Genomic DNA, 27,560 nt, shown 5'->3' on the forward strand with positions numbered 1-27,560 from the left:
GCTATGACTCATCTGACAACTTGTTAGACAGCTTGTTGGATTGGTTGATCCGGCAGTGAGTTTTGTGTTAACAAACGCCATTGGCTACTTTAGTTTTGTATTTTTATGTCACACGAGCCTTATACTATACTTTCTGTTTACACCGATGGATGTTTTTATAATATAGTTTATCATTTGCTGACCAAGGAGGTTGTCTTTTTTACACATTTCATATACTTTTTCTATAAATTTCTGTTCACTCTCACTCATGGGTATATGTAATTACACATGTTTTCATCCTATCAGGTTAGTTTGACTTTAGTAATTTATCCTATCAGGAGGCTTATTTCTCCTGTCTTAACACGCAGATTGCACTGATTGGCTCAGATCACAGGGGAGGGTTTTACTTACCTTTATAAGTTTGCCATTTTGTATTGTTGTTTGTCAGAGGAAGGGACTGTTTTTGTGTCCCGAAACGTCACAAATAAAAAATTGATTATTTCACAGACGGCTGAAGTCCAGTGAGTGCTTATTCTATTGAAATATCCTTATAGCACCCTGGCGGTTGGTGACAGATGGTGAGAGTGCAAACACCTGCAACTAACTATATATATATATATATATATATATATATATATATATATATATATATATATATATATATATATATATATATATATATATATATATATATATATATAATATATATAATATATATATATATATATCATATATATATATATATATATTTATTTTTTTCATTAAATTAACATCTACTGAGTGAAGAACAAAGCTATTTAAAGTATTGCTTAGTGCACCTTTAAATTATCTAAAAAAAAACCAGAACAGAGTTTTGTAGTGCACCCCATAGAAGTCTTGGAGGTGTTGGATTTAGAGTGGCTTTTCGACCCAACTTAAGGTTTTTATTCATGTGCTACCTTTTACTTTCAACTTGTAAAATGAGGGCAAGAATAAGTGCACTATTGATTTAACTTGAGCTGTATTTTTTCACTCCACTTAGTGGGCCTTAATGTAGTAAAATCATCAAAAATAAAATATTTCCACCAAAAATTATTGTACATATATAATATCACGATGTTAAGTATTGCCACACTTATTAATTTCATTGTTTTACTTGCATATCTGCAATATTTTATGCACTCAAATTAACTATTATCTAGCAACAGCACAACAAATTGTGGTTGCTGCTAGGCATTAATATGAGCATATGGCATGTAAACCTTATATTAATCGTGATACCCCTGCTCTTTCAAATGGGAGTTCTATTGTAAAGGTGTGATAATGGCTTCTTTAGATTCTGCATAACCCCCTAAAATAGGACCAATGCATTAAAGGTACAGTTCACCCACAAATGTTCTCCCCTTTAAATGATTTCTAATGATCATTTTTACCTGCTAGAGTGTATTAAATTGGTTACAAGTAGCTCCTTTACTCCTATTTCAGCATTTGAAATAGCTAATTTATCCTGTGGTATAGCCACCTATACTGAAAGTTTTGATACTGGAGTATAGGCTATTGAATAGCCAAAGTAAACACAGCCAGCAGAAAAAGTTACACTCTCAGTGGGATGCAGGATAGTTAAGTAATAAAATGATAAATGTCCATTGTTCTCTCTATGTATTGAGCTTTGGTGTTCCAGCCAAATAAAAGATAAGGAAGCAAGTCTGTGTACACAAAGTTATAACATAATGAGATATGATATCACCTTAAAGTTCAACCCATTGTAATAGGCTGTGGTTTCAAGGCACAAAATCAGCTACTTCATATACACAAATAAGCATGAAAATACAATTTCTCAAATCCTATATTATAAAAGACAAGTGTTTGTCTGAAGCCGTCATGCGCAGTACAGACAAACACTTGGCCTTAGATTCTATTCTCGTGCACCTCGGCATAGCTGACAGATTGGGAGCGCGAGGTACACAGCATACAAGCAGCTGTGAGATAGGGAGTGCGAGCTACTCAACAGCTGTGAGGTCTGCTGCGTGAGAAGCGGCAACGCGCTCCCCAGACCTCACAGCTGTTTGTGGCCGACGGGAGCGTCGCGAGGGGCGTGGCCCGGGCGTCGCGAGGGGCGTGGCCCGGGCGTCGCGAGGGGCGTGGCCGGGCGGGTGTTGCCGCGATGGGGCGTGGCCGGGCGGGGTCCCGCGAAGACAGAGCCAGAGAGGGAGCAGGAGGGGGGGGGCAGAGAGCCAAAGAGAAGGGGGGGCAGAGAGCCAAAGAGAAGGGGGGGGGCAGAGAGCCAAAGAGAAGGGGGGGGCAGAGAGCCAAAGAGAAGGGGGGGGGCAGAGAGCCAAAGAGAAGGGGGGGGGCAGAGAGCCAAAGAGAAGGGGGGGGGGCAGAGAGCCAAAGAGAAGGGGGGGGGGGCAGAGAGCCAAAGAGAAGGGGGGCCAGAGAGCCAAAGAGAAGGGGGGGGCCAGAGAGCCAAAGAGAAGGGGGGGGCAGAGAGCCAAAGAGAAGGGGGGGGGCAGAGAGCCAAAGAGAAGGGGGGGGCAGAGAGCCAAAGAGAAGGGGGGGCAGAGAGCCAAAGAGAAGGGGGGGGCAGAGAGCCAAAGAGAAGGGGGGGGCAGAGAGCCAAAGAGAAGGGGGGGGCAGAGAGCCAAAGAGAAGGGGGGGGGCAGAGAGCCAAAGAGAAGGGGGGGGCAGAGAGCCAAAGAGAAGGCGGGGGGGGGGCAGAGAGCCAAAGAGAAGGGGGGGGAGAGAGCCAAAGAGGGGGGGGGAGAGTGCCAAAGAGGGGGGAGAGAACAAAAGAGGGGGGAGAGAGCCAAAGAGGGGAGGGGAGAGCAAAAGAGGGGGGGGGGGAGAGCCAAAGAGGGGGGGGAGCCAAAGGGGAGGGGGGAGCCAAAGGGGAGGGGAGAGCCAAAGAGGGGGGGAGAGAGAGAGCCAAAGAGGAGAGAGAGCCAAAGAGGGGGGAGAGAGAGCCAAAGAGGGGGGGAGAGAGAGCCAAAGAGGGGGGAGAGAGAGCCAAAGGGGGGGGGGAGCCAAAGAGGGGAGAGAGAGAGCCAAAGAGGAGAGAGAGCAAAAGAGGGGAGAGAGCCAAAGAGGGGGGGAGAGCCAAAGAGGGGGGGAGAGACAAAGAGGGGGGGGAGAGCCAAAGGGGGGGGGGAGCCAAAGAGGGGGGGAGAGAGAGCAAAAGAAAGGATGGAGAGAGCCAAAGAGGGGAGAGAGAGAGCAAAAGAGGGGAGAGAGAGAGCAAAAGAGGGGAGAGAGAGAACAAAGGAGAGGGGGGAGAGAAAGCAAAAGAGAGGGGGGAAAGAAAGCAAAAGAGAGGGGGGAAGAGAGAGCAAAAGAAAGGTGGGAGAGAGCAAGGGGTGGGACCGCTGTTCTGAAAAAAATGGCCCGTGTACACGGGCTTTAGTACTAGTAGTTTATATTCTGCAGTTGGTATAACAAGTCATTTAAAATATATTAATGGAAAAACTAGTTTACAGTGTACTGTCCCTTTAAGGAATTTGTCATTATTTTGATAATCACCTGGCTGGTTCACGGACACTGGATCACTCGTTTGAAAGAAGATGATTATGTCTTCTGAACAGGGCTACCATCAGGGGGTGACAGGGGCGACTCCCTTTTAAAAAAAAATGTTTTGGCAGTCACCAGTGGATACTACAGCAGAGTGCTAATTGAGCATGGGAAATGTTATTACAAGGAGTAAAGTATTAGCATTTGAGAGGATTTCTGAGTGTGCACTAAACCACTATGCACAGTGTGAGACAGACTTGGCACTTTGTTTGTACAGTGTGTGCCTGAGTCAGACGGCAGATCACTTTCATTTGCAGAGGAGGTAGGACTTACTTAGCAAATGTTTTTTATTTCTTTGTGCAATTTCGGGTTGTAACTTCAGTGTGGTAGTAGTTGTATGGTGGGGCCAGGGGTCCATAAAAACAATTTTTTTTAGCAGCAGTGTATTTATGATTATTTGACAATGCTGTAGAAATTCTATATTTTAAACCATGCAGAAATGTTTCCTCCTCAATACACAAATGGTAGGTGCCCTTTTAGCAGATATGCATTTTTATATATATATATATATATATATATATATATATATATATAAAACAAAAAGAAAAATGAATTAAGGACAGATGCCCCTAAATCACCCTATGGCGCTACTATACAGATAATAGACAGCCCAGAAAATATCACAGGGCAGCTCTATATACCACACTAGCTGAGGATACCTTGCAGCCAAATCCCAAAAAGTAGAGGCGTCCCTTCACACCTCTAATGCAATACAAAATTAAAACCAAAGATATGGGATGGCGCAGGAGAAACAGCTAGCATACATAAATCTTATTCAATGAAAAAAGATATCATCAGGAGTACAAGAAAGCGGTAGGTATACCCACAGCTATATCACTAATAGCAAGAATAAAATAAATAAAACAAAAAAAATAAAATAAAACTAAAATGTGAAGCATACAAAGTGATCCACGACACGCCTGATCCATACTACAGGAGGTGCCTAGCCCATCTACGAATTTGCTACATCCTTACCTCATACGATTGAGGGTATTAGAAGTAAGTGCACATCCATTAGGGGAGACAGCGACGAAGACCATCTGTTTTTGACTTACTGGTTGGTTTTAATTTTATATATATATATATATATATATATTAAATTCCAGTTTACTGTCCCTTTATGCAAGGACTTTCCAGATGCAAGGAGGCATTTTATCTAAGATTGTTAGATCTGTATAAAATGTTATACTCTCAGACTAAGGATGCTAAGTGTTTGAAATGAGTCAGGTTAACTTAAAACTGTTCAGTTTACACTACAGCTGATTTAATTTTAAAATACATACCAACAAGCCTAAATCCTGCATTTAACCAGATCTAATCGTATGAGTACCATAGCTTATGGTTCCACCAAGACCATATAGAGTACAGCATTTTCAAAATCCATAAGTACAGCTGACAGATGGGAACATTTGTACACTATATTTGAAGTGGTGCTCTTGGTTGGGGAAAATGGGGAAAAAACAAACATATGTCAACCTTTTAAAAGTATTTTTCTTCATCTAGCCATCTACCCAGATCATTAATGTACAATTTTGAATTCACAGAATTATTTTTGTTTACACATTTGCAAATATGATTCTTTAAAAAGTGATCTCTTAATTTTTTTATCATGCATGTCACACACTGTTGATTTAGGGGATGCAAGGTGCCTAAATGTTTCCTCCTGTGAGTGTTTCTGTGGGTGTCTGTGTGTATGTCTTTGTGCTTTGGTTTGTGTCTCTATGAGTGTGTATGTATTTTTTGTGGGTCTCTCTGTGAGGGTGGGTGTGTATGTCTTTGTGCATTTTATGTGGATGTCTGTGATCTATCAGATGACAACGGTATTCACGTTTGTAAATGAACAAGAATGCTTGTAATTTTAAGTCAGTTCACTGAATATTCCATTTAGGTACGGGTTATTAGTGTAAATGTTCTTACCCTTATTTGAAGATGAATCCAGCTAACCTTATTTGCAGCGTTCTGCCTTATTCCCCAGCGCTTGCCGCATCTACTTATTCCTTATTTCTGGCAGCCTCTCATGTGGGGGAGTTCCAGGAGGTCAATTGCCCTATGACTTGAGCCCCCGTCTGGATCCTCTGTGCTCGTAAACGTAAGGGCAGTCACCTCAAGCTGTAGTCTTTTTTTATATACTTGCGCAAGTTATTCCTTAGAAGGTTCTTACTTGAAGTCTTTCCTGCACTTTAGTACTGAATGTATGCAGGTAATTCTCCAGTCTCCTTCTGGTGTAATAGAAAGTCACATGGGAAGTATATAAAAATAGACCACAGCTTGAGGTGTCTGCCCTTACGTTTACGGGCACAGAGGATCCAGACGGGGGCTCAGGTCATAGGGCAATTGACCTCCCGGAACTCCCCCACCTGAAAGGCTCCCAGAAATACGGAATAAGTAGATGCGGCAAGCGCTGGGGAATAAGGCAGAACGCTGCAAATAAGGTTAGCTGGATTCATCTTCAAATAAGGGTAAGAACATTTACACTAATAACCCTCACCTAAATGGAATATTCAGTGAACTGACTTAAAATTACAAGCATCCCTGTTCATTTACAAACGTGAATACCGTTGTCATCTGATATTTGCCACTAATACTCCACTACACAGCTAATATCGCTGCATATGGAATTATAATCTGAAAATAACTGCATGATATCCCTAACGGCATCATTGCAAGGATTGACTTTTATCTGATACATTGTATCACCGCTCATATAACTTCTGTGACAGTTTTTGTGGCTTAACCCTTGGTATACTTTAGAAAAGTCCCCACTCAGAAAACCCACTGTTTTTTGTGCTAATCAAAATAACTTGAATTTATGAATCAGTGTTGCAACACTTAGGTATTTTATAATTTTTATTGTATATTTTACATGCCCATTTTATAGCACTAAGATTTGTGCTTCTCTATTAACAGGGTTACATTTGTAATAAATTGTTGTTTATTTATGTTTTACATCTTGTCAATAGTTCTTTAGTGATTTCACCATTTACAAGACCTTTATATGTTTTACACCTGTCACTAATTATCTAATCTGATGTGATTTCAACATCTACAAGCCTTTAACTCTCTAAATACACACTAATATAATAGTAAGATATCACTTAATCCATAGTACTTTTAACCCCTAGTGCTATCTCTAGCGCCTCATTTCTACCTCCCTATCTCCTTCAAATTATTCACTATCTAGGAAGAAGATAGTAGGAATTAGAGGCTTAGGGACTATTAACTCTAGCACTTTTTTATTTAACCCCCTTGTTTCATAAAATTATATAGTACACAGGTGACTGCCATTTCAGTGGAAATCCATTTTTACCTAAAGTAGCATGAGACACCTCATTTTAAAGTGGGTAATCCCCCTCGCTTTCATATGATGGCTATTGTGTGTGTCTGTTATTTGGTCTCTCTAGGATATAGGGCCTCCTTTGGAGATACAATATCCCTTATACTAAAAATAATGTTGGTGCAGTATTGTCATATTTATGGCAATCACCTACTAAGGACGTGGACATTTTACCCAAAATTAGGGGATCCCTTTTTTCCAAATTGAGGCCTCAAGCCAAATTGAGGCTTAACAGAGTAGCTTGCCATTCTAAAAGATCCCCCTCCCACTCAGCCAGTTCAGCAGGAATGTTTTGCAGATCACTTTATTTTGAAATTTTGAAATATAGCCTAGTTCATTTAAAAAGGTAGAATCCTCCCCCCCCCCCCCATGGGCTCTGAAAGATGCCCTTCTTATCAATAACAAAGAGGAACTACTTATGTCCCTGGGCATAACACAAATGTGGGAACCCAACACTCACTGGTAGCTTCAGTCAGTAAGACCCATGATGGTAGGCGTCTTTTGACTGGAATCGGAGAGGAGAATCCTTTGAAACTGCAGCTGAAGAGGCTCCCCTAGAAAGATGGAACAGTGCCATTCTACATTTTCTATGTGGCTTTCTGTAAGCTTAAGGGGTTAAGTATGATTATATTTAGTCTAATTGTAATACAATTCAAAAGCCAGGTAAAGTAAGATTAACTGGTTTATCTTACATATATTGTTTTCATTTTGCCAAATCAACATTTTTTTTAAATATGCTTTGCGTTAAGTTAATCTTTTCTGGGTTAAGTAAAAACCGCTGTGTGTATTAAGAAAACAATTCCAACTTCAAAGCAGATGTTCTTTGTGTAAACCTGAATATTAAATAATGTAGTTAAAGTTTGGGTTTTAGAATGAAAGCACTACCAGCTCAATAAATTTGACTTTAATTATTCATTGCTGGTTAGAGCAGATGAATATTCAATAATTCATAAGTTCACACCCTCAATGATTTTGTTTATTCACAAAAAACAACCTGTGACTGCAAAATGCCCTTATTATATACTCAACAATTCAGATAGTTATTTTAAATGAGGCTTTTAAAATACATTTATGTTTAATACTGATCATCAATATATTTGTGCGTTCACTGTCTCTCGCGCTGTTTTAGATTATTATTTATTACTGGTCATTTATCCTTTTGATGCAAATTCACACAAACTCAGTATGTCATTTTATAATGCCCAATGTTTGGGTGTATTACCAATAGTCTGTTCTTTTTAAGTATTATCATCTAGTTCTCAAATGTTGTTCCAACCAGCACTTAAAGGGACAGTTTACTAAAAAATGTTCTCCCCTTTAATTTGTTCCCAATGATCCATTTTACCTGCCGGAGTGTATTAAATTGTTTACAAGTATTTCTTTTACCCTCATATTGGCATTTAAAAAAAGTTGATTTAGTGTGTTGTATCCCTACCTATTCTAAAAGTTTCTGGCCTTAGATCCACACAGCCAGCAGAAGAAATTACACTCCCAGTGGCGCATAAAAGAGATAAGGTAATAAAATGTAAATTTTCCATTGTTCTCTCAAAGTATTGGTCTTTGGTTTAAGGACAGATATAATATAAAGAAGCATGTATATGTACACAATGTGATAAAATAATTAGATTTGATTATACCTACAAGCTCAACCCATTTTATTAGGTTGTGGCTTCAAAACACAAACAGGTAGATTACAAGTTTTGCGTTCGTGTTTTAACGCTGAAAAAAATGGCCATTTCAGCGTTAAAACAGCAACCCAGCCATTTTGAGTCTTGTCGGTATAGCTGTACCGCAAGCCTTTTAGCCTGTAACGCAACGTCAGTCCCACACTCGAAAAAATTACCTTTTTTTCATGGGATTCCCATAGCAATGCCACTATAACGACAAGTTCTGTACCGCCATCTGAGAGCAGTAGTTATGAGTTTTATGCAACAAAACTATTACATAAAACTCATAACTAAACTGTTACAAAGTACATTAACACCCATAAACTACCTATTTAACCCCTAAACCGAGGCCCTCCTGCATCGCAAACACCATATTAAAGTTATTAACCCCTAATCTGCCACTCCTGACATCGCCAACAGTAATAAAATTTATTAATCCCTATTCCACCGCTCCCCGACATCATCGACACTATACTAAAGTTATTAACCCCTATTTCCCCACACCCCAACATTGCCCGCACTATAATAAAGATATTAACCCCTATTCCGCCGCTCCCGGACATTACCGCCACTAAATAAAGTTATTAACCCCTAATCCTCTGGCCTACCATTATAAAAAATAACAAACGAAATTATCCAAAACAATACAAATTATTCCTATTCTGTTTAAAAAAAAAAAAACACCCCAAAATAAAAAACCCTTATCTATAATAAACTACCAAGGGCCCTTAAAAGGGCCTTTTGTAGGGCAATGCAACAAATAAATCAGCTCTTTTTTTACAAAAGAAAAACAAACCCCCCATAACAGTATACAAACCCCCACCCCAAAACCCACAAAAGAAAAAAAAGTAAAACCTAATCTACCCATTGCCCTGAAAAGGGCATTTGTTAGCATTGCCCTTAAAGGGGAATTCGGTTCTTTTGCTGCCCATTAAAAATAAAAAAATGGCTATTCTAAAAACAAAAAACACCCCAAAAAGAAAAAAAACATTACACAAAATAACAAACGAATTATCCCAAATAATAAAAATTATTCCTATTCTAATACCTCATTTTAAAAAAAAAAACACTCCAAAATAAAAGTACCCTAATCTATAATAAACTACCGATAGCCCTTAAAAGGGCCTTTTGTAGGGCATTGCCCTAAAGAAATCAGCTCTTTTTCTAAAAATAAAAACAAACACCCGCTAACTACATACCCCCACCCCCCCAAACCTACAAAATAAATGGCTGATTCGAATCAGTCAACAGGATAGAGAGCTGCTTAAATCCTATTGGCTGATTTGAACAGCTAATAGGATTTTAGCAGCCATAATTCCTATTGGCTGATTTAAAATTTTCAGCCAATAGGAATGCAATGGTACCCCCAGTATAAAAGGGGTACCTTGCATTTCAATCCTCAGTATGCGGCGGACAATTGCATGAAGAGGACCTCCACCTGGAACTTCGCCTGGACCTCCACCTTCACGGATCGATGGACCTCCGCCTTGGACCTTCGCCTGACCTCCGCCTCCGCACTTCCACCGCTCCACCTCCGCAGGGATGAAGGGTATCTTAGTTTTTTTTAGTTAGGTTTTTTTATTTTGTGGGTTTGGGGGGTGGGGGTTTGTAATGTTAGGGGGTGTTTGTTTTTTATTTCTTTAGGGCAATGCCCTACAAAAGGCCCTTTTAAGGGCTATTGGTAGTTTTTTATAGATTAGGGTTCTTTTATTTTGGGGTGTTTTTTTTTTAAATAGGGTATTAGAATAGGAATATTTTTTATTATTTTGGATAATTTGTTTGTTATTTTGCTTAATGTTTTTTTTTGGGGGGTGTTTTTTTTTTTAGAATAGACATTTTTTTATTTTTAATGGGCAGCAAAAGAGCTGAATGCTCTTTTAAGGGCTATGCCCACACAAATGCCCTTTTCACGGCAATGGGTAGATTAGGTTTTACTTTATTTTTATATTGTGGGTTTGGGGGTGGTGGGGATTGTATACTGTTAGGGGTGAATGTTTTTCTTTTGTAGAAAAAAGAGCTGATTTCTTTAGGGCAATGCCCTACAAAAGGCCCTTTTACGGGCCCTTGGTAGTTTATTATAGATTAGGGTTTTTGTTTTTTTTTAAAACAGGGTATTGGAATAGGAATCATTTTTATTGTTTTGGATAATTTCATTTGTTATTTTTTGTAATGGTAGGTTTTTTTATTTTTTGTAATTTTAGTGTTTTTTACTTTTTGTAATGGTATTTTTTTTTATTTTTGTAATGTTCGGTTTTAGTGTAAGGCAGCGTAGGTTTTATTTCACAGGTAAGTTTGTATTTATTTTAACTAGGTAGTTAGTAAATAGTTAATAACTATTTATTAACTAGTCTTCCTAGTTAAAATAAGTACAAACTTATCTGTGAAATAAAAATATAACCTAAGCTAGCTACAATATAACTATCAGTTATATTGTAGCTACTTTAGGTTTTATTTCACAGGTATGTATTTAGTTTTAAATAGGTATTATGTAGTTAATAATTGTAACTTTAATTTAGCTCTATTTTAATTATGATAAAGTTTGGGGGTGTTAGGGTTAGTTTTAGGGTTACGGTTAGGGTTAGGTTTAAGGTTAAGTTAAGGGGTTAATATAGTTTAATTTAGGTTGTTGCGATGTGGGGGGGGGGTGGTGGTTTAGGGGTTAATAGGTTTATTTAGTGGTAGTGATGTGGGAGGCCAGAGGTTTAGGGGTTAATAACTTTATTTAGTGGTGGCGATGTCGGGAAGCGGCGGAATAGGGGTTAATATCTTTATTATAATGTGGGCGATGTTGGGGTGTGGGGGAATAGGGGTTATTAACTTTAGTATAGTGGTGGTGATATTGGGAACAGCGAATTAGGGGTTAATAGATTTATTTTGGTGGCAGCGATATCGGGAGCGGCTGATTAAGGGTTAATAACATTATGTAGGTGGCAGCAATGTCGGGGGCAGCAGATTAGAGGTGTTTAGACGTGGGGTTTATGTTAGGGTGTTAGGTTTAAAAGTAACTTTTTCCCCCATAGACATCAATGGGGCTGCGTTACGGAGCTTTTCATTCCACGATCGCAGCTGTTAGTTTTTTTTCGAACACTCTCTCCCTCTATGGGGAAAGCATGCACGAGCAAGTCAAAGCAGCGCTTGTATTTTGTGCGGTATGGAGCTCAACGCAAGCATATCGCACGCACAAGGCTGCTTTTTAAAAACTTGTAACGGCAGCGCTATGGAGTTTGCAAACATTGCTTTCGTTTCGCACCCTCTATAGCGCAAAACTTGTAATCTAAGTGAAAATCAGCTATTTAACATACACAAATAAACCTTAAAAAGCAAATTCTCTTTCATATTACACTCTGCATCTAGTAAAAAAAAAGGTAATTGGAAACACATAAAGGGAAGACAATTTTACAGTATACTGTCCCTTTTTACTTGATCTTAAAGGGACATGAAACCCACATGATTTAGAAAGAGCAGGCAATTTTAAACAACATTCCAATTTAATTATATTATCTAATTTGCTTCATTCTCTCGATATCCTTTGTTGAAAAGCAAATCTAGATAGGCTCAGTAGCTGCTAAGTGGTGGCTGCACATAGATGCTTTGTGTGATTGGCTCACCCTGTGCATTGCTATTTCTTCAACAAAGGATATCTGAAGAATGAACCAAATTAAATAATAGAAGTAAATTGGAAAGTTGTTAAAATGTTCTCTATCTAAATCATGAAAGAAAGATTTTGGGTTTCATGTCCCTTTATACTTAGCCCCATTAAATCAAAATCAAGTGAGCATTAGACGCTAGGCTCTAACAAACTCTTAAAATGTCATCAAGGTGTGCCATGAATGTTTTACCTGTTGCTATTGTGAATCGGTGCAAAACTAATCAATGCAGAATGAGAGCTATCTGTATTCATGCAACATTTAACTCAAACATTGCAACTGATCTATAATGGTTCATGGATTATAGAACCAAATGAATACTGGTTTACATGTCTCTGTCATTTTTAGCAAAGGATTTTTTTTCAATGCGACACAGCAGAGGTGATTTGATTACTTTATATAAATAATCATGGCCCAGTTGTTGGAAATCCTGTTTATTCCAAGGCATTTGTTTGTGACAAGAGGTCAATCTAAGGCTAGAGGAAATGATATTTAAACTGTGGAACACCTTGCCCAAGGAGGTAGAGACTACCAATACTTTATATAAATTTAAAAATGGTTTGTATTTCTGGGTAAAGACAGAATTCAGGGATATGATTGCTTGCATTAATGGGTCAGCTTTCTAATTATTAAATGTAAGTTTAATTGGTAGCTTGTTTATTGTAAATTAGGTAGAATATGTATAGGTTGAACTCAATGGACATATTGTCTTCTTTCAACCTCAGTTACTAAGTTACTATGTTACTATGTAGCAGGAAATTAAATACTTCTCATAACAATTATTCATTTGTTGACAATGTAATAAATGAACAACTGTTCCTGGAAGTTGTAGACTTTGTTAAATAGTAGTAAAGTAGCAGTTGTTCAATAGCAACTTCCACCTAAAGGCTTTTTTACATATGCATGCAGGGTAACTGATGCGTGCTTCGGGAAATTATACCACCTTCTGCTCCAGGAAATATGTTGGAAATTGTTGTGTTTCTGTTTTTTTTTTTTATTCCGATTCTGTGAAATTCAATCAGTTATTGATGCACATTTATGATTGTAGGGTGCAGTAACCACTGAAGGAAGTAATGTAATATAGTATATTACATAATAGTATATTACATTATAATTGGAATTCTTAGGTTAAGCATAAAAGTAATTTAAAAAGGTGTTCTTATGAGACCTCCAAAGATCATGGCCCTAGATGGTTGAGTAGTTGGGCTCTTGGTAGAACATCTGTCTCAAAAACAGCATAAAAATCATAGCTCTGCAAGCTGCAATGACAATATCACCTAAAATGTACAACTGTAACATATCAACATGATTATAGAAAGTATTGTACTTGATTCTTGTTAGTTGATATGAAAGCATTATGCATATATCCTTACCACCTGTTACCAGCACCCTTATAATTGAATCCTTTCCTCCTCTCTTTAGGGTATGGTGCAAGTTGACTGTTCCAAAAGTTTACATAACTAATCCTAATAGATGGGTTAAAGGGTGATGTCTCCAGTTTTGAACTAAGTAATAAACTGTTTAGTTTACAGGTAATCAGAAGACATCAAAAAGTCACTAACAATAACAACAAAAAGAAAAGAATAAAAGATACAGCATCTTCTAAACTGAAACAGTAACAGCCAAAACTTCCCTCTCTAATCCAAAAGATAAACACATTTGGATTGTGTGTGCATTAGTGTAAAACCTTATTATTCAGATATTTTTAAAAGGCAATTATACAAATAGGCATTTTATGTTTTGTGTCACATTTATTGCTATTATCTCCACATTTATTTTTTTATGTTTCCAAGTCATGATACCGATATGTGTAAACAGCATTCAAACCCTGTTCTGAAGACTAGCTATTATTCACACTTACTACTATTGACGTGTTTTTTTTCTAAAAAAAACACACACCTCGAGATTCAAGCAACCACTTTTCATACCAAGGACGTCAGATGAATGTTGTGCTCGTAAGAGTCAGGATCTGTTTTAATAGAGTGCACAAAGCAACACAATGCTTTGCACAGTGCAAATGACTGCTGACAATGCCATCGATTATATACTGTGTGGACTTTGCCCCCAATGTTCATCACTTTTCCTTCAGCCCAGCATGTGGAATACAGCAACCCATATGTTACATTTCTGTCTCTTGGAACCAAAGCAACAAGTGTTTCATGGGAGGGAATAGAGAAGTATAAATAGACTAGTGAGCTGTAGTTACAGATAAGGTTCAGCTTCAGTGCCAGCTACACACAATCTCTGCTGCTCAGAAAAATCATTCAGCACCATGGACAGCAGTTTTCTCAAACTCGATGCTGCAGAATTTCTTGAAATTTGGTTACGTTTTGATTCTGATGGTAAGTAAATTACTTTTAGATACTTTTGGAACGTAAAAATAAAGGAAAGCGTAAATATTTCTCTTTGTATAGTTTAAAGAGAAGAATGGCTATTTTTTAACTGTATGACTTAGTGACAGTCTACTTTAGATTATGGTCTTAATTTCAGCATACACTGGATATATCTGGGTTACTATTAGTGGATGTTCACTGATTTATAATGCAAAGTTAATGCTTATTTTAAAAAAAATGAAATATATGATATAATAAATGTATTACATTGTATTTCCATACATAAGCTGTTACATTTTTGTTCTCTATGAAATGTTCCTAAACGCTGTGTATAATGTAATCAATGAAACAGAGTTATATCCCATTTAAAAATAAAAGCAACAGTAATATTAGTCTAATAATAAAAAAACTACGTATCTAGCAGTTTCTTAAATTATATGTTTTGAAGGTATCGTATTTTTTTTTTTTTGGCATGGCCTGGTTTTTGGTATATTTTATAAGATATATATTTAACTTGTGTTTTCTATTCATTTTAGACAATGGTTACATTGAAGGCAAAGAGCTAGATGATTTCTTTATGCATCTGCTTAAGAAACTTGGCACTGTAAGTACTATTGTAATGGATAATGAATATCACGATTTTCTAAAATAAATCTTCAACCCCTGCCAAATTTAACATGTATTCTGCAAAGGAAAAAAAGTTTTAAACACTTTGCAAGGAATCCACACCATGCATTGCTATAGTCTAATTTATTAGATAACAATATAGCAATACAACAAATGTACATTGCTGCAAATTAGAATTAATTCTACATATTTATAAATAAGAATACAATCTATGTATATAAAAGATTGTTGGACTGTGTTTGGGATATATATAGTGTAGTTTACATTCTTATTGAACCAAGGACAGATGATATTTAAATTGACACAAATAAAGCTTTTGTAATTTAACTGATAATGGAATGCTGTATGAAGAAACATACCAGGTATGAGAAATTTAAAAATTCAGAGATTTGCATTGGAGATTAAGAAAATTATAATAACTTGAACTCAAAATAGCATCTCCTTTCTAAACCTTAACATGCAACTGTCTAGTTTCACATATTAAATAATTGTAAAATTATATCATTATTGAAGATACAGCTTAGACAGTAATGAGTTATGATTAAATGTGAGTGATGCATATTAAAACATAATCTAATCAAACAGCAATATGACATTGATTGTCACAATAATAATAATAATATTATATTGCTTAGTAACAATGCATAGATGAAAAATTGTGTTTGAACTGAGTTGATGCATTTAAGTGAAGGTTTCTGAAGACCTTTTCTAGAACATTTTCTGCACTTTATCAGTGTGATATCGTTTTATGTATTTTATAACTTTGCTTGCTGAGTAATTCTTTGTACCTCTAAAACAGTTTGTTTAGGTAATTTTATATTAAACCCCCCGCCCCATATATTTAGAAATACGTTTAACAGGGATCAAAATTTCCAATCTTAAAGGGATATGAAACCAAAACTTTTCTTTCATTATTCAGATAGAGAATACAATTTTAAGCAACTTTCTAATTAACTTCTATTATTTAATATGTTTCATTCTCTTGGTATCATTTGTTGAAGGAGCAGCAATGCACAACTGTTTTCTAAATGAACACATGGGTGAGCCAATCACAATCAATATATATATGCAGCCAGCCACCAATCAACAGCTAGAACCTAGGTTATCTGCTGCTCCTAACTTGCCTAGATAAACCTTTCAGCAAATGATAACAAGAGAAGGAATCAAATTAAGTAATAGAACTAAATTGGAAAGCTGTTTAAAATTGTAGTCTCTGTCTAAATCATGAAAGAAAAATTTGGGGTTTCATGTCCCTTTAAGCTACTAGCCAGTTTAAAATGTTGCTTGCCACTCGATTCCACCCACTACTTGCTTACACCACACCCACTACTACATATATGTTTAGCCATTGTGAAACACCTTATTGTGCAGTCATTTTTAATATTGTTTTTATTTTATACCATAACAAATTAAATAATACTATACAGTAATACATTCATTTTTTAAAAAAGTGCATAGCAGTTTGCAACATCAACTAGGGGTTCTGGGGAAGGCAACAGCTGGATAGAAAAAAAGAAATTCTTTAACTGAGAGAGTGAGGGAAGAGAGTGCTGACAGTCATGGAAGGTCATAGCAGACCTGGAGATTTTTTTTTTTTTTTTTAAATATTATCCCTTCCTTCTCTCTCATAACTCTCTCCACTGCTGCCTTTCTTCAATCTCCCTTCTCTCTCAGGCCTCCTCTTTACACTCCCCCCCCCCCCCTCTCATATCTCTTCACTCTTCCTTTTATTTCTCCACTCTCTCTGAACTATACTTCTCTACTTTCACTTTTCCTCTCCAATTTCTCTCTCTCTGCATGTTACACCCTTAAAAGTAACAATCTAAGCATTAATGGGGTCCCTACAACCCTAGGGGATAGCATATACTTGCCCTTTCATAGATATTGCATATACTATCCCTTCAGATAATATTTGTAGCGCATAGCCAAAAATGTGTGTTTGTCAGTGCTGCCATAGGAATACAAATACAATAACTAACTTACATGACCCCACCATACTTTGGCATTTAAGGTGTGTGAGTGAAAGTGAGTAATTGTTAAATCAACATTCACTCACTAACTTTCACTCACCACCATAACATTTCCACTCACCAATGGCTAGTGGCGAGCGGAAATTTTGAGCCCTGCATTTAATATTGATTACTAAAAATGACAGTTTGTTTTTATTTTTAACAACTTATAAATTATACTATTTCAGTATGTTAGCTCATTAAAGAAAAGTATTTTGTGTCCATATATTTTTGTTTGAAAATTGTTAAGTTAATGTTTTTTAAATTGAACTTGAAACCAGGAGTAAATAAATGTTTGTGTACAGTGAATCCTTAGAGACAGAATGCATATTGGCTGTTAAAGGGAAATGATACCCAAAAATGTTCTGTTGTCATTCAGACAGAGCACACTTTTTTTAAAAAAGTTTAAAATTTACTTCTATTATCAAATTTGATTTGTTCCCATGGTATTCTTTGACGTGGAGATACCTATGTAGTTGTCTTGAGCACTGTATGGTAGAGCATAGTGCTGCCATCTAGTGCTCTTTCAAAGGGATAACGTTCTTGTAAACTTTTGCCATATAGTGCTCCAGACATGTGCATGCTCCTGAGCTTACTTCCCTGGTTTTCAAAAATATGTTACAAGAGGGCAAAGAAAATTTGATAATAGAAGTAAATTAGAAAGTTTATTGCATTGTTTATTGGAAGATGTGGGTTGTCAAGTCCATTTAAAGACAACTCCAAGAGCTCTATTGGTGGTTACGGATGCCCCACAATCACAAACAACGGAAATACTCCCAGAGTCTAATAGAACCACAACAGTAGTGCTGAATATATTGTCTCTAATCTCTGGAACAGGTAGAAACACCTTCGAGAAGACAGAGAGGTAGTACCCTCTGCTATATATACCCCTTACATTCCTATTTGAGGTACTTCAGAGCTCTGCCAATATAAAGCCAAACAGCTTTAAGCTGTTTGGCTTTATATTGGCAGAGCTCCAGCTTGAAGTGTTTGCACTGAAGAAGAATGGAAGATTAACATGTATCAATACAGCATGCTTACTTATGCCAGGGGGCAAACATCCTCTGAACATTGGTAGGGTTCCTATCCTTGGCCATGCAAATTGTTACCAACATAGAGCACCACTGTTAATTTGAGACAATAATCCCTTGGGTTTTCTCAATGGATTTCTAGGAAGTGTTTTACTCTCATAATGTTTTGCTAAACCTCTTCAATAAAAATGTACCAGTTTTCTTCGATTACATTCTACAGGTTACTCTCACCCAATTAGTGAAATTCTGTAGCAGACTGCACATTCAGTGGTTTGTAAGCTTGCTACATACCTGTGCTGTTTTACGGTCTATTGTACATTATGCTTATATGGGCCCACACTGTTCTGGAATATACCTTTGGGATCAGTTTGCTTGCCTATTTGTTTGTGGAAATAATGTTGCTTTCCCTTATATGCAATTTAGATGCCATTTTAAAAAATTTGTTTTGTTTTTTGTGTGTGTGGGGGTAGTACCCTGTAGAAGTCTTACACCGTGCTACAATATGTATTCTATGGCTTCCAGAAAATACTTAAAGGAAGTTACGGGGTAGGGTTTATGACATCACCATTGGCATAATTATTTCACATTCCAATGTTCTGCACATAAGGGAATATGTTCATTGTATTTATAAACAGATATTTTTATATATATATGTATATATATATATATATATATATATATATATATATATATATATATATATATATATATATATATATATATATAGTAGCAAAATACAATCAGATATATGTAGAAATATGTATTTATGCATAAATAGAACATATTCTTCTATGTGAAACATTTTTGGAATATGAAATATTCATATTTTTATGTCGGGTTAGCACACTTGAGAAAATGTGATCAAGATTGTGAGTGAGTAGGGTGTTAAGATTTTTTTACACTTTGCTTGCTTCATTGACTTCTATGGGGAATATGTTAACGTTGAGGCAATATTCTAACTTCTTCTGCGTGTGTTGGGTTAGCGCTTGTGCGAAAACTTTTTACTTTCAACTTGTAATATGCACGCTACCAGACGTGCAAAAAAGTTTACTAATTGAGTTCCACTTAAAATCTAGCCCATATTAAGATGCTTTTTACGTTACTGCTGAAGTGCACACTGGCAATGTACAGTTTTCTATTGGTTCCTCCTTCAGGGCTATGTTTAATCTCAAAGCTTTTTTCCTTCTAAAATTGGAGCAATAGGCATAAGGCATTTTGATTTAACAATGAAACAGTTTTATGTAATTTTCAGACTTAGGAGAAAGTGTTTGCCTATACCAGTGTTATTAATAATGAAGGATATTTAACAGTTCATCATTTGTTTCCAGACTAATTTCTGATGACTTTTTAGGCAGGGTTTGACATCACATGTCTTCCAGTTATTATGTCCTATATCCCTTAGCTAAATAACTTTTACAGCCATGGGTAGTAGTTTCAATTCTCATTTAATAGGAATGTAGTTGTTTTAAAAGTGTTTTTCTTTAAAGGCCTAGAGAACAAATATAAATACTCCTTTTTTATTAACTACATGGCTTATACTTGATAGTTCTGTGTGGCTTGCATTGCGTTCCCAGAGACCGCAATGTAAAGGCACTTTTTAGTGCATTTTTTTTCTAACACCCCACACCTACCATTTATAAAGTCCCAAAACTGCCTGGGGCACTTTTAGAAAATTAACCAGAGATCTAATTGCTACCGCGACTTCATAATGGCTGGTTAATTATTGCGCTCCTGCAAATGGGCAAATTTGTCAGTTTACAGGAGCACAATAATTTAGCGCTCCCCTTGTAATCTAGCCCTCATTGTGTAATATTACATGTGAAGAACTAGAATAATCATTAAGGGCCAGATTACGAGTAAAGCGTTAACAGTTATGTGCAAGCAATAAGGAGTATATTGCAGGTGTTTGCGTGCATCAGGATTTTTGCTTTTATTTAAGTTGAAAGTAAATGCATCCTCAAAGCTCTGGCGAAACAAAAAAGTGTGAGTACACCCCAACAGATTTGTCAGAAAACCTTTACTTACCTTTCAGAAACAACATATTCTATGGGACACTATACTACAAAATACTCCCACAAATGTGGCCCATTGATTGCAACCAAGATTTGTTAATTTGCACCAACAACACAGTATTTTTCCTAACAAATTCATTCAAGACCATGTTGCAAAAATGAATAATATACCACAATGAAAGTCATAGGAGCAAAGCTTAATGTCTGACAACAAATTCTTTAACAACAGGTGAGTCTAATTATTCATTAAACAGGTGTCCAGCAGACAGTTGATTATAAAATGGCTTTACTTACAAAAGAAAACCTCCTTCTATGTCAAGCTGTCAGCAATGGCACCATATGGAAGAGAAATGTCACAAGGCCTGTGAAAGAAAATAATTTATTTACACAAGAAAGGTGAAGGCTACAAGAAGATCAGCAATGCTTTACTTATCAGTCAGAATACTGTAGCAAAAGTGATACAAAAATGTAACAAAGATAGAACTGCACCCATCTCACAGAGACGTCCAGGCCGTTCACAGAAGTTAACACCTCGACAGGAGCGTCTTCTGAGGAGAAGGGTTGAAGAAAATAACCATGCAAGTTCATTGCAGTTAGCTAAAGAAGTAGAAAGCCAAACCTGGGTAATTGTTTCCCGTGACACCATACGCCGTTCAATGCAGAGGCATGGCATGCATGGGTGTCGTCCATGAAGGAAGCCTTTCATAAAGCCCATGCACAAAAAAGTCTGCCTAGAATTTGCCAGGACACGTGCTGAAAAAGAAGAAGAAGAATACTGGGACTGTACTCTGGAGTGATGAGACCAAGATAAATGTTTTTGGAACTGTCTCTTTAAAACTGTATGGTGTTGCAAAGGTGAGGAGTACAATGAAACATGCATGGTGCCTACAGTGAAACATGATGGTGGAGTGTCTTTCGGTGGGGCTGCATGAGTGCTGCTGGTGTCAGGGAGCTGAATTTCATTGATGGTATCATGAATTTACAGGTGTACTGCTCTATATTGAAAGAGAAGATGTTACCATCTTTCCGTGCCCTTGGTCGTCATGCTATTTTCCAACATGACAATGATCCAAAACACACATCTAAGCCACTGCTGCATTTCTGAAGAAAGTGATGCAGTGGCCAAGTATGTCTCCTGATCTGAACCCAATCGAACACCTATGGGGAATTCTGAAGAGACAAGTTGAGCATCACTCTCCATTCAGAATCCAGGCTCTAAAAGAGGTCATTCTTGAAGAATGGAAAAAGATAAATGTTGCAATATGTCGCCAACTTGTTCATTCCATGCCTAGAAGACTTTGTGCTGTCCTTACAATTCATAGAGGTCATACAAAATACTAGATGTAGTAGTTTTTGTTGTGAGGTGTATTCATATGTGCATCTCCTACTTTGAGTAAACCTGAAGATTTTGTAATCTAAGTTGTATTATTAACCTTACTTTGATGTAATGAGCTAAACAAATGTTCTATAAAACTCAGTTTTGTCAATATTCTGCAAATTATTCTTGTGTTCATTGAGATATTGATTAAAATCTTACTTTTCAAATGGGGTATATATATATATATATATATATATTGATATCTATTTATTTATATGTATATATATATGTACTTATAGACATATATACACATATACACACATCAATACATATGTACACACATATAAACATATATTTAGGTGTGTAGCCCTTTGCAGTTAAATAGATTAAAAAAAGTGTAAAAGCATTTTTATGCAATACTGATATTTAAAAAAGTGTTACACTGTTTTTACTGTAAATATTTTACATTCCAACGTTCTGCACATAGCACATCTGTGTATTTATAAATTGATATTCCTAAATATATATATCTGTATATATGTATACCTATATATAATCATGTATATATATGATAAACGCCCTGACGAAGCCCGGTCTGAATTACAGACGAACGGGTGAAACTCGCGTCGGCACTGGCTAAGCTGATCAGGTCATGTGATGCACGCAAGACCGCTGTTTGAATAAGACCACACAAGAAATTGTTACCTGATGGAGACGACGGCATTCGTTGCTGAGACAAGCGTGGAGTTATTTGGATACTCGGGATAGAGTGTTTTAAAAGCAAGGTCGTGTGAACTCAAAATTGTTGACACCCAAGAAATCAAGTAGCCAGCCATTATACTGGGCAATACCCGCTTTGGATGGTTTTCCCTGTCGAGGGATTTTCTGCTTGTGAAGTTACAATTGTTGCCGATATTGCTATGTGCGCATGTTTTGCATAGTCAACTGAAGTTTGTATGAGCAGGTCTTTGATTAAGATCATACATACTTTTGCAAAGACTATACACTGATGAACTTGTTCTTGCTTTGCCTATGCCTATTAACTTGCAATAACCTGCATGCTGCTTGCACCTTGCTTCAAGACTCTGCATCTTGCTTGATGGCTCTATATCTGAGCTATGCATGAATGAAACAATGTTGCTCTACTAAATAACGGATGTAACACTGTTCAGTACTAGTAACCTTTTGTACGCTTGTTTAAGCTATGTACATATTTAGAGGGTCCACTTACCTGTCTACTTAGATCCCTATACGCACCTGCCCAGCATTATACCTCCATACTAAGGGGTGCTGTGTGCAGCCGGGTGTAGTTAGACTAGAAGTGGTCTCCCTTGATATAACGAATATCTTTGTATTTACAACCATCTACTGCATCTATAAGTATACGATTATCAGTCTAAATTTATTCACAGATTTTGCATTTAGCCTCTTAGATCCCATTTACTACCTGCCCAGGACATACCTCCTAGTTGCACTAACAGGGGGTTCTGTGTCTATGTCACATAGATCACAAAAGTGTATTAGCCTACTGGCTAATACACTTTTGTGATCTATGTGACATATTTGAGCTATATAGACTGTTTATTTATGACGTACTTGCATGTACCCCTGACCGGTCAGGTTCAACTTTATCATCAATAGGTTTCTATTCTATATATCTATATGAATTTATCTATATGAATATTATTGCCAAGAATGTCTGCATGGCCATGCTCTTTTGGTGTAAAGGAACTACTTTTCACGATTAAAATCAAATATTTATATTGGAAATTTGTCTGTGAGCTTTTTGCTAAAAGAGTGCTGAATATATACAGTGGTGTATTTAGGTTTTGTTCTGCCCTAGGCATTTAAAATTCTGCTGCCCCCCCCCACCTCCCAGGTTTTAAGGCCATTTTTAGCATATATATTTTTTTGGACAGGGTGTAACATGACATTTTTATTGGCTTTCTTAACTAAATAAGAGGAGAGAAGGGAAGGAAGAAGAGGAGAAAAGGTAGGGAGAAAGAGGAAAAGGGAGAGATGCATTTGGGGTGAGTAAACTGTGGCACATAAGTTTTTAATTATTTTTGAGAAAGGTTTTTAATAATGAAAGACTGTATAATGTGTTAACATTAAGAGCACAGTCACTGTCTACATAATAATAACACATTACATAATATTTCATTATTAAAAGCCTGTCTCAAACTAAATTAAACTTATGTGCCACAGTTTTTCCACAAATGTCTGTATGTATGGGAAGCAAGGAGGTGTGTCAGTTACATCAGTACTCTAAGGCAGTGCTTGACAAATATGTCAAAAATCTGGGAGCTAGGTATTTTTTTGTGTATTGATTTTATATAATATTGTAAAATAAAAGATAAGAAAACCCATTTTCTGTTTTTTTGAGATATATATAAAGAAACCAGGGAATGTGTTTTCTTATCTCTTATTTTACTATTTTACACCAAAATAATGGAACAGTTTTAAACAAAAAATAAATGCACACTTTTGTTACAGATTTGTTATATTAATGTTATATTTAAAATTTGTTTTTCAATTTGTTTTATCTTTTGAGAGTTTACAGATAGATTACGAGTTTTCAGCGCTATAGGAAAATTAACGACCGCTACAAAATCGGCGTTATTTCACCTCCCTGTAGCGCTGCTATTACAAGTTTACAAAAAGCAGGCTTGTACGGGCGATATGGTGGCGTTAAGCTCCATACCGCACCCAAATACAAGCGCTGCTTTGACGTGCTCGTGCACGATTTCCCCATAGACATCAATAGGGAGAGCAGGCAAAAAAGAAGCCTAACACCTGCGATTGTGGAAACAAAAGCTCCGTAACGCAGCCCCATTGATGTATATGGGGAAATAAAAAGTTATGTTTAAACCTAACACCCTAACATAAAAACCACGTCTAAACACCCCTAATCTGCCACCCCGACATCGCCGCCACATACATAATGTTATTAACCCCTAATCTGCCGCCCTTAACATCCCGCCACCTAAATAAAACTATTAACCCCTAATCTGCCGCTCATGATATCGCCGCCACCTACATACAGTTATTAACCCCTAATCTGCTGCCCCTAACATCACCGCCACCTAAATACACTTATTATCCCCTAATCTGCCGCCCTTAACATCGCCGTCACCTACATTACAGTTATTAACCCCTAATCTGCAGCCCCCAATGTCGCCCCCACTATACTAAAGTTATTAACCCCAAAACCTCTGGCCTCATCCAACATCACTAACACTAAATAAATATATTAACCCTTAAACCTAACCCTAACATAACCTGAACCCTAACGTAACCCTAAGCCTATATCTAACCCTAACCCTACCACCCCCTAACTTAAATATAATTAAAATAAATCTAAACCTTACAATTATTACCTAAATAATTCCTATTGAAAACTAAATACATACTTACCTGTAAAAAAAACTAAGCTAACTACAATATAACTAATAGTTATATTGTAGCTATCTTAGGTTTTATTTTTATTTCACAGGTAAGTTTATATTTATTTTAACTAGGTAGACAAGTTAGTAAATAGTTATTAACTATTTACTAGCTACATAGTTAAAATAAATATAAAGTTACCTGTAAAATAAAACCTAACCTGCCTTACACTAAAAACTAACATTACAATAAATTAAATTAAATTATTAGAATACAATTTTCTAACTTACAAAAAAAATAAACACTAAATTACAAAAATAAAAAATCACATTATCAAAAATAAAAACGAATTACTCATAATCTAATAGCCCTATCAAAATAAAAAAGCTCCCCCAAAATAAAAAAAACCCTAGCCTACACTAAACTGCCAATGGCCCTTAAAAGGGCCTTTTGTGGGGCATTGCCCCAAAGAAATCAGCTCTTTTACCTGTAAAAAAAATACAAACACCCCCCAACAGTAAAACCCAGCACCCACCCAACCAAACCCCCCAAATAAAAATCTATCTAAATAAACCTAAGCTAAACATTGCCCTGAAAAGGGCATTTGGGTGGGCATTGACCTTAAAAGGGCATTTAGCTCTTTTACATTGCCCAAAACCCTAACCTAAAAAAAAAAAAACCACCCAAAAAAAACCTTAAAAAAACCTAACACTATCCCCCGACGATCCACTTACAGTTATTGAAGTCCGGACATCGATCCTCATCCAGCCGGCGAAGTCCTCATCCAAGTGGAAAGAAGTCTTCATCCAGATGGCATCATCTATCTTCATCCATCCGCCACGGAGCAGGTCCATCTTCAAGACATCCGGCACGGAGCATCCTCTTCTTATGGTCGTCGCTAGGAAAATGAAGGTTCACTTTAAGTGACGTCATCCAAGATGGCGTCCCTTACATTCCTATTGGCTGAAAGATTTCTATCAGCCAATAGGAATTAAAGGGGAAAAAATCCTATTAGCTGTTGCAATCAGCCAATAGGATTGAGCTTTCATCCTATTGGCTGATCCAATCAGCCAAATGGATTGAGCTCGCATTCTTTTGGCTGTTCCAATCAGCCAATAGGATGAAAGCTCAATCCTCAATCCTCAGTGACGACCGTAAGAAGAGGATGCTCCGTGCCGGATGTCTAGACGATGTACCCGCTTTTCACCGGATGGGTGAAGACAGAAGATGCCGTCTGGATGAAGACTTCTTTCCGCTTGGATGAGGACTTCGCTGGCTGGATGAGAATGAATGTCCGGACTTCGATAGCTGTAAGTGGATCGTCGGGGGTTAGTGTTAGGTTTTTTTAAGGGTTTTTTGGGTGGGGTTTTTTTTAGGTTAGGGTTTTGGGCAATGTAAAAGAGCTAAATGCCGTTTTAAGGGCAATGCCCATCCAAATGCCCTTTTCAGGGCAATGTTTAGTTTAGATCTATTTAGATAGGTTTTTATTTGGGGGGTTTGGTTGGGTGGGTGGTGGGTTTTACTGTTGGGGGGGTTGTTTGTATATTTTTTTTACAGGTAAAAGAGCTGATTTCTTTGTGGCAATGCCCCGCAAAAGGCCTTTTAAGGGCCATTTGCAGTTTAGTGTAGGCTAGGGTTTTTTTTATTTTGGGAGGTCTTTTTTATTTTGATAGGGTTATTATATTAGGAGTAATTCATTTTTATTTTTGATAATTTCGTTTTTTATTTTTTGTAATTTAGTGTTTATTTTTTTTTTTGTAAGTTAGAAAATTGTATTTTAATAATTTAATTTATTTTATTTTATTTTATTGTAATGTTAGTTTTTAGTGTAAGGCAGGTTAGGTTTTATTTTACAGGTAACTTTGTATTTATTTTAACTAGGTAGCTAGTAAATAGTTAATAACTATTTACTAACTAGTCTACCTTGTTAAAATAAATACAAACTTACCTGTGAAATATTTAGATTTATTTTAATTATATTTAAGTTAGGGGTTGTTAGGCTTATGGTTATGTTAGGGTTAGGATGAGGGGTTAATATATTTATGTAGAGTTAGTGATGTGGGAGGTCGGAGGTTTAGGGGTTAATAATTTATTTAAGTATATTTTGTTGTGGGGGGCTTGCGGTTTAGTGGTGAATAGGTTTATTATAGCGGCGGTGTGGGTGGACGGCAGATTAGGAGGTTAATAATCTTTAAATAGTGTTTGCGATGCAGGAGGGCGGCGGTCTAGGGGTTTATAGGTTTATTATAGTGGCAACGATGTCGGGGAGTGGCGGAATAGGGGTTAATAATTTTTTTAGTGGCGGCGATGTCCGGAGTGGCAGATTAGGGGTTAATACTTTTATTTTAGTGTTTGCAGTGCGGGATGGCCTTGGTTTAGGGGTTATTAGGTAGTTTATGGGTGTTAGTGTACTTTTTAACACTTTAGTTATCAGTTTTATGCTACAGCTTTGTAACGTAAAACTCATAACTACTGACTTTAGATGGCGGTATGGATCTTGTCAGTATAGGGTGTACCGCTCCCTTTTTGGCCTCCCATTAAAAAAGGACTTTTTTAAAAGTGCGGTACTGACGTTGCGTGACAGGCTAAAAGGCGCGCGGTACACCTATACCTACAAGACTCATAATAGCGACGTTAGGGAAAAAGCAGCGTTATGAAGCATAACGATGCTTT

General features: G+C 36.9%; 1 protein-coding gene across 1 annotated transcript in view; it reads left to right on the top strand.

The window, feature by feature from the left end:
- Window positions 1-14,395: 14,395 nt before the first annotated feature.
- SCGN (secretagogin, EF-hand calcium binding protein) overlaps window positions 14,396-27,560 on the top strand; it is a 193,963-nt gene continuing 180,798 nt past the window's right edge. The window contains exons 1-2 of the mRNA XM_053713113.1: window positions 14,396-14,512; window positions 15,040-15,107. Coding sequence (XP_053569088.1) covers window positions 14,443-14,512; window positions 15,040-15,107 — 138 coding nt within the window. The 5' untranslated portion in view covers window positions 14,396-14,442. The remainder of the gene's footprint in view (window positions 14,513-15,039; window positions 15,108-27,560) is intronic.

The sequence above is a fragment of the Bombina bombina genome, chromosome 5 (assembly GCF_027579735.1).
Source record: "Bombina bombina isolate aBomBom1 chromosome 5, aBomBom1.pri, whole genome shotgun sequence".
NCBI lineage: Eukaryota > Metazoa > Chordata > Amphibia > Anura > Bombinatoridae > Bombina > Bombina bombina.